The 7837-nt window shown below is 44.2% G+C and overlaps 1 protein-coding gene across 1 annotated transcript in view; it reads left to right on the top strand.

Moving 5' to 3' along the window:
• The window catches only part of GPR107 (G protein-coupled receptor 107), a 93302-nt gene that overhangs the window by 23720 nt on the left and 61745 nt on the right, over positions 1-7837 (top strand). The window contains 4 exon segments of the mRNA XM_011971156.1: positions 3080-3193; positions 3870-3920; positions 4752-4831; positions 7073-7212. Coding sequence (XP_011826546.1) covers positions 3080-3193; positions 3870-3920; positions 4752-4831; positions 7073-7212 — 385 coding nt within the window.

Here is a 7837-nt window from a genome sequence, read left to right as displayed (position 1 = left end):
ATTACTGCCATGAGCCACCATGCCCGGCCGATGCTGTTATTGTTGTTTAAAATAGTCTTCAAAAACCTGTTTTTCATGGCATTGTATAATCAAATGAAATGATGATGCAAAGGTTAAAAAAAAAAATAGTAAAGGAATGTACTATTTATGTGGGGGAAAACTGTTATCAGGTTGCAATTGAAACATTTTCTGGGAAAAAACAAAACAAAACCAAACTAGAAAACCTGTGTTGTGGTGGACTAAGTATAAATGAAACGCTTAGCAGGTTTCCATTCTGCTACAAAGCAGCTTTCTACTGGATCAGTTAGAAAAGACATACTTTTAAAATTTAAACTTTTTTGAAGTGTAATATACGTGGCTAAAAAGTACTCATTATAAGCAGACAACTCAGGGCATTTCCAGAATGTAGACACACTCATGCAGCCTGCAGGAAATGAGGCAGAACCATTACCAAGCCCCTCCAGAAGCACCGTGCCTAAGCCTCACCTTCCCTCAAGTCCCAGGAAAGCCCCTTTCTCCTGAGAGTAGTCACTGTCTTCACCTCCGTCACCACAGATGATTTCCCCTGCATTCCAGTTTGTTTTACATGAATATGGCTGTGATTCACATACGTCGTTTTATGTGGCAGGAACTGTGTGTTCATTTTCCCTTATCCCCTCCCTCTACAGTCCTGCTCCACTGAGGATTCTGCCAGAGAATGAAACCCTAATGTGCTAAGGCATCCATTTATGTAGTTGAGTTAATTTCTTATGTGCCTCTAGGATGGTGGTCATCATATACTGTCCTTGAGAGAATTGAGAAAATCGATAGTGAAGATATTTTCAGTGGATTTAATTCTCTCCGAGAATTCCAAGAAAGGCTGGGAGCCTTAGCTTTTCTGGCTTTTACCATTGACCCGCTCTTGTAGATTCCAGGAGATGACCTCTGTTATCTTATCTGGCTTTTCTGATTGTTCTTTGTGAGAATGTTGGTTTGCTGCAAGCCACTCCAGCCCACCAGGAAGTGGAAATCCAGCAAACATGTTTTCACCACATAGCCAAGCTCCTAAGAAAATAAGGGAAATTCCCAGGGGCCGCAAAAAGGGAAGGAGCTGAAACTCCATTGGGCAAAGAACAGGGAAGCCAGGGCTGCCCTGTGGCGTTGCAGAAACTTGAAGCCCAGAGTCCTGGGTTTTTGTTCGTTTTCGTTATTTATTTATTTATTTATTTATTTATTTATTTATTTATTTATTTTTGAGACAGAGTCTCACTCTGTCACCCAGGCTGGAGTGCCATGGCACGATCTTGGCTCACTGCAACCTCTGCTTCCTGGGCTCAAGCGATTCTCCTGCCTCAGCCTCCTGAGTAGCTGGGATTACAGGCATATGCCACCACGCCCAGCTAGTTTTTTTTGTATTTTTAGTAGAGACGGGGTTTCACCGTTTTGGCCAGGCTGGTCTTGAACCCCTGACCAAGTGATCCGCCTGCCTCGGCCTCTCAGAGTGCTGGGATTACAGGTGTGAGCCACCACTCCCGGCCGAGTCCTGGGTTTTTAACAGATGTTGAGGGGAAACAGGGACCGTAGCCTTAGGCCTGAGCAGGGAGGTAAGTTGGAACTTCTCAGCCCATAATCTAGGACTGTCAAAAAGCTGTGTTCCTTGAATGCAAGAGTGGGCAGGAAAGGACATCCTGCTGGTGATAGTACAGTGTGGTGTAGTTCTGTGGGGGAGGGTTTGGTTTATGCCGTTTCTGCCGAAGACCTGCTCCACAGCCCATCCTCACAGGCCTTAGGTGTTTGCCATTGGACTACCCATGATGTCCAGGAAACCCCAAATCTGGAAATAAAAAGTTACCCTTCACACAAAGAATCAAACTGCAGACTTATGGAAGGTGTTGCAATTTAGCCAAATCTCAATATAAAGCTCAGTTGTTGCATAGCGTAAAGTGTGTTTGTGGCAGCCCTGTTTTAGAAGTGTTCACTGACACCATTGTTCTGTTGGCCCTGCAGTGTACTGACTTAGTTGAGATTGGAGTCACGATGTTGAGGCAGCATCAAGCAGGTGGGGTAGGCGTCTGCCCATGTGATTCAGTCTCACCAAACCTTAGGATTATCCTGTATCCAAAAGCCTCTGTCTCCATGTCACTAATTTCCTATTCCTGGGATTCCTCTTGCATAAAGCTTTGTTCCCTGAAAACCCATCATCTACTGTATCATTTTTAGGCGAAAATTCACCTTTTAAATAATGGAATTATAGCTTAGCTTCATTATTTATCCTACCAGTGGGAGGAGCCAGGTACACACAAATTAATAAGAGGATTTATATAAATGAGTGTATTCTTGGAACAACTTCAGCCACTCCTTTTCTTCCTTCCCACCCCCGAGCATGTTTTGAGTGCCTACTAGATGCCAGGCATTGTACTATCAGGAAGGATATGGGGATGACGAAAACATGGTTCCTCCTGCCCTGGAATTCACATTTCAGCCAACCACTGAGTTTGCTCCTAGAACCCATCCCAATGCATTGGAGTGAATTTGAATCCATTGAATACTTCCTTCTGCAGAAACTGTTGATGTCTTTTGGATTTCCGATGAGTTGTCTTCAGCTTTTGGAGAAAGACATGTTACCACAGCTGTGTATGTTACTGAGTATATGGAAACATTGGCTGGCTAGCAGGAAATGAGATATCATAGTTTTTCTTTTCTTTCTTTCTTTTTTTTTTTTATTCTGAGACAGAGTCTTGCTCTGTTGCTTAAGCTGGATTGCAGTGGCATGATCTCTGCTCACTGCAACCTCCTCCTCCCAGGTTCAAGCAATTCTCCTGGCTCAGCCTTCCAAGTAGCTGGGATTACAGGTGCCCGCCACCATGCCTGGCTAACTTTTTGTATTTTTAGTAGAGACAGGGTTTCACCATGTTGGCCTGTGTGGTCTCAAACTCCTGACCTCAGGTGATCCAACCACCTCAGTCTCCCAAAGTGCTGGGATTACAGGCTTGAGCCACCGCGCCCAGCCTGATATCACAGTTTTTAAAGCAAATGAATAGGTTAAATAATCAGAAGCACTTTTCCATATAACTAATTCCACCACTGCAAATTTCTTTAGGATGATGTGAGGCATAAAGTTCATCTGAACACCTTTGGCTTCTTCAAGGATGGGTACATGGTGGTGAATGTCAGTAGCCTCTCATTGAATGAGCCTGAAGACAAGGATGTGACTGTAAGTACCTGTTAATGAGATCCAGGGGTTTACTCTTTTTTTTTCTTTTTTTTTTTTTTCTGAGACTGAGCCTTGCTCTGTCAGTCACCCAGGCTGGAGTGCAGTGGTGCAATCTCAGCTCACTGCAACCTCTGCCTCCCGGGTTTAAGCAGTTCTGTGCCTCAGCCTCCCAAGTAGCTGGGATTACAGGTGCCCACCACCATGACCAACTAATTTTTGTATTTTTAGTAGAGACGGGGTTTCACCATCTTGGCCACACTGGTCTTGAACTCCTGACCTCGTGATCCACCGCACTTGGCCTCACAAAGTGCTGGTATTACAGGTGTGAGCCACCGTGCCCAGCCCAGGGGTTTACTCTTTTAGCTTAGGTGAGAGTCACCTTCCAACCTCAATGCTTAAATATAAAATACAAGAATATGGAGATAATTAAGCTTGTGAGTAGCAAATTATATATCAGGCATCAAATAATTTCTTTTAACACTTAAAATGTAATTCTGTAGTAATTCTAGTAATTAGTGACTTTACTTGAGTGATTTTACTTTGCCTCTTTACAAAATGAATGCTAAGAAAACTGAGAGGAATCCATGTTAGAAGTACCACTTTTTCTGCTTTTTGAGTAAGAAAAGTATGGACAATTGTGTAGATATTTACTTTTACTCTTTTTACTCCCCATTAGATTGGATTTAGCCTAGACCGTACAAAGAATGATGGCTTTTCTTCTTACCTGGTGAGTATTAAATGTATGACCTGATTCATCTCTTCACTCGAGCCCAGGCCATTGAATGGGAATACCCTACTTCTTGCAGTACCATTTGCATTTTTTTTTTGGAGTACAGTGACACAATCATAGCTCACTGCAACCTTGACCTCCCAGGCTTAAGCGATCCTCCTGCCTCAGTCCCCTGAGTAGCTGGGACTACCAGCATGTGCCACCATGCCTGCCTGATTTTTGTATTTTTAATAGAGACAGGGTTTCACATTTTGTTGGCTGTGTCTTGAACTCCTGGACTCAAGTGATCCATCCACCACGGCCTCCCAAAGTGCTAGGATTGCAGGCGTGAACCACCACACCTGGCCACAGCACCATTTTCTTGAGGCAGTGGCTTCTTTGACTTCCAAGCATTTTTGAGAACCCACAATTGGTTTACTATTTTTTTTTTTTTTTTAGATAGAGTCTCACTCTTGTTGCCGAGGCTGGAGTGCAATGGTGTGATCTCGGCTCACTGCAGCCTCTGCTTTCCTGGTTCAGATGATTTTCCTGCCTCATGCTCCTAAGTAGCTGGGATTACAGGCGCCTGCCACCACACCTGGCTAATTTTTGTATTTTTAGCAGAGATGGGGTTTCACCATGTTGGCCAGGATGGTCTTGATCTCCTGACTTTGTGATCCACCCGCCTCAGCGTCCCAAAGTGCTGGGATTATAGGTGTGAGCCACCGCGCCCACTGGTTTACTACTTTGAATGGAGTTTGAGCCACTCATTTGCTATGTTCCTGAACACTTTCTGTTCTTGTTCTGGTGTGAATGAATAAGATGTATAATTGGCTCTTCCTTTCTCAGGATGAAGATGTGAATTACTGTATTTTAAAGAAACAATCTGTCTCTGTCACCCTTCTAATCCTAGACATCTCCAGAAGTGAGTAAGTAATTCTAAAGTTCCTTCAGTTCAGTCCTAGAGTAGAATCGGGAAGAATTTAGTAGTATGCTAACATTCCTTGGGTGTCTGCCATGTGCCAAAGACTGTGCTGAGTGCCAGAGATTCAAGACAAGGCTAGGGAGACAGAGGGCCTGTCCTTGATGGGAGAGGCAGAACGGCAGTACACGTGATCACAGCCAAACAGAAGTGGAAGGGAAGAACTCATGAATTGTAGAAAGGAAGGAGAGGCTTCAGAAAAGTGTTGGCCCAAGCAGCTTTCTAGTGAGTAGCCTTTTACCAGATGAATAAGAAAGGCATTCTAGGCAGAGGGCATAGTCTATGCAAAGGCAGAGTGGAAACAAGACTGGGTCCAAATAATGGCTTCTGCCACTCATCAGCCCTGTAACTCCGGGCCTCAGTGTCCTTACCTACTTCATGATGATGGTATCTGCCTCATGAGATCGTTGGTGAGGATTTCTGGCAATTCAGCCTCTTTAAAAATGTTGAATTTTGATGAATTATCAGACTTTGTGTTTTGGTGTTTGTTTTTTTTTTGAGACGGAGTCTCGCTCTGTCACCCAGGCTGGAGTGCAGTGGCATGATCCCAGCTCACTGCAAGCTCCGCCTTCCGGGTTCACGCCATTCTCCTGCCTCAGCCTCCAGAGTAGCTGGGACTACAGGCGCCCGCCACCGCGCCCGGCTAATTTTTTTTTGTATTTTTAGTAGAGACGGGTTTTCACCATGTTTGCCAGGATGATCTCGATCTCCTGACCTCGTGATCCGACCGCCTCGGCCTCCCAAAGTGCTAGGATTACAGGCGTGAGCCACCGCGCCCGGCCAGACTGTGTATTTTCAAGTTCAGCATACTTCCACCTGCCTACTTTGTAATTGCTGAGGGAGCCTTTAAGGTAGGAATCGTGCTCAGACTTGCCTGTAAAGTAGACTCCTGGCAGCCCAGAAGAGGATGGATTTGAGATGAACAAGATTGGAGGTAAGAAGACGAATGAATAAGCTTCTAAAAAAAAAAAATTGCATCGTAGACCCTAACTTTTAAAATATTCTCCGTGATAACCTCTGTTTTCATTTAATAAAATTGATCTGACAGTCTCCTGTATTAGTTAGGCTACTTTTGGCAGCAAGCAACAAAAGATTTGACTTAGACTCTGGCATGAATAGTGAAGACATTGATTACCTCACCTATGTGCAGTGGGGCAGGCGAGAGACAGGCCTGCAGTGGCTTACTGATGTTAGGGACTCTGGTGCATTTCATCTCTCTGCTCTGCCATCCTGGGTGTTAGCTTCTTCCTCAGGCAGGTTTCCCAGCCTTCACAAGGTGGCTCTGCTCTGTTATTCATATCCAGCCAAGGGACAGAGAGCAGACTCCTCCCCTAGTTAGAATGAGAAGTGCTTAAATATGCCAGCTTAGGTTGGGCATCCACTCAGGCATGGGAACTGTCACTGGCCCCTCCTGGGTGGGATGGGGTAAACAAAAGTGGGTCTCATGAGAAGGCGGGAGGGTGGAAATGGATATTAGACAGGCAGCTAACATTGCCACTGCCCTCTTTTGCTTCCCTGGATTTCACTTTATTTATTTTTTGAGATGGGGTCTCGCTCTGTGGCCCAGGCTGAAGTGCAGTGGCACGATCTTGGCTCATTGCATCCTCCACCTCCCAGGTTCAAGCGATTCTCCTGCCTTAGCCTCCAAGTAGCTGGGATTACAGGCGCGTGCCAATAGGCCCGGCCAATTTTTTTTTGTAATTTTAGTAGAGACAGGGTTTCGCCATGTTGGCCAGGCTGTTCTTGGACTCCTGACCTCAAGTGACCCGTCTCAGCCTCCCAAAGTGCTGAGATGATAGATGTGAGCCACCACGCCCGGCCTGGATTTCACTCTAAAGTCTTACTGATGCTTTACGTTTTGTCTGTTTCCCTTGTGCACCAATTTGCTGAGCATTTTCACGATACTTAAGGAAAAAGATGTACCTCAGAATTGTGTGGTTGCTAAGATCTTAGGTTTAAGAGAGACTGCCTGGATCCTCGTCCAGCTACTTCCTAGCTTGGTGCCCTTGGGCAAGTTATTTGACTTTTCTGAGCCTCGGTTTCAGTATCTGTAGAATGTGGGTAATAGAATCTACATTGTAGAACATCATAAGGACTGCATGAGCTTGGCACAGGGCCTGCATGCAGCATGCTCAGTGGCCAGGAGCACTGCTTTGACCTTTTTTCCTTCTGTCTTATTTGAATGTAGGGTAAGAATAAAGTCTCCACCAGAAGCTGGTACCCAGTTACCAAAGATCGTCTTCAGCAGGGATGAGAAAGTCCTTAGTCAGAGCCAGGAGCCTAATGTTAACCCTGTTTCAGCAGGCAGCCAGACTCAGAAGACACAAGGTAAACTGTAAGGTGGAAACTGGCTTTCAGTTTTCACTACCTGCTTTGTAGAAGCTTTTTTGTTCCTAAGTAAAAGTGAAAGTAAAACATGATCTGTTGTTGTCTTAGCATTATATTTTGGAAGTTACACAAAAATGCATAAACGTTCAAGAAAAATGTGGAAAATCTGAAGCAGATGGAAAAACGACAGTCATTTCTCCTTATTCCACCTGTTAGAATTTTAGTAATTTATGTTTTCTTTTAAGCTTGTTTCATAATTCTAGAACGTTTGATTTGTAAAATTCAGTCATGCTTATAATTGTATATGTATGCCTGATTACTTTTTAGCCCGTGTCATACCTATCATATATCCGTTAAGCGGATACTGTAATTTCCTCAACCTTTCCCCTTAAGGAGACACATTTCCATTTTTGTGTGCTTATGAATATTGCTGCAGTGGACTTCTTTACTCATAGACCTCTCTTCATATAGTCCTGTTCTTTATGATGGTTTTCAGAATTGCAGTTTCTGGTTCAAAGGATATGAATGCTTTTGAGAATATTGGTAGATATTTTTAAATTCCTTTCTAGGTGAGTTGTGTGGATTTATATTCTTATCAGAAATATGCAGGAATAGTGGGCACGTT

The sequence above is a fragment of the Mandrillus leucophaeus genome, unplaced genomic scaffold, assembly GCF_000951045.1.
Source record: "Mandrillus leucophaeus isolate KB7577 unplaced genomic scaffold, Mleu.le_1.0 Scaffold99, whole genome shotgun sequence".
In the NCBI taxonomy this organism is placed as follows: Eukaryota; Metazoa; Chordata; class Mammalia; order Primates; family Cercopithecidae; genus Mandrillus; species Mandrillus leucophaeus.
The sequence above is the reverse complement of the archived record's forward strand: the minus strand, read 5'-3'. Positions and strand labels throughout refer to the sequence as shown.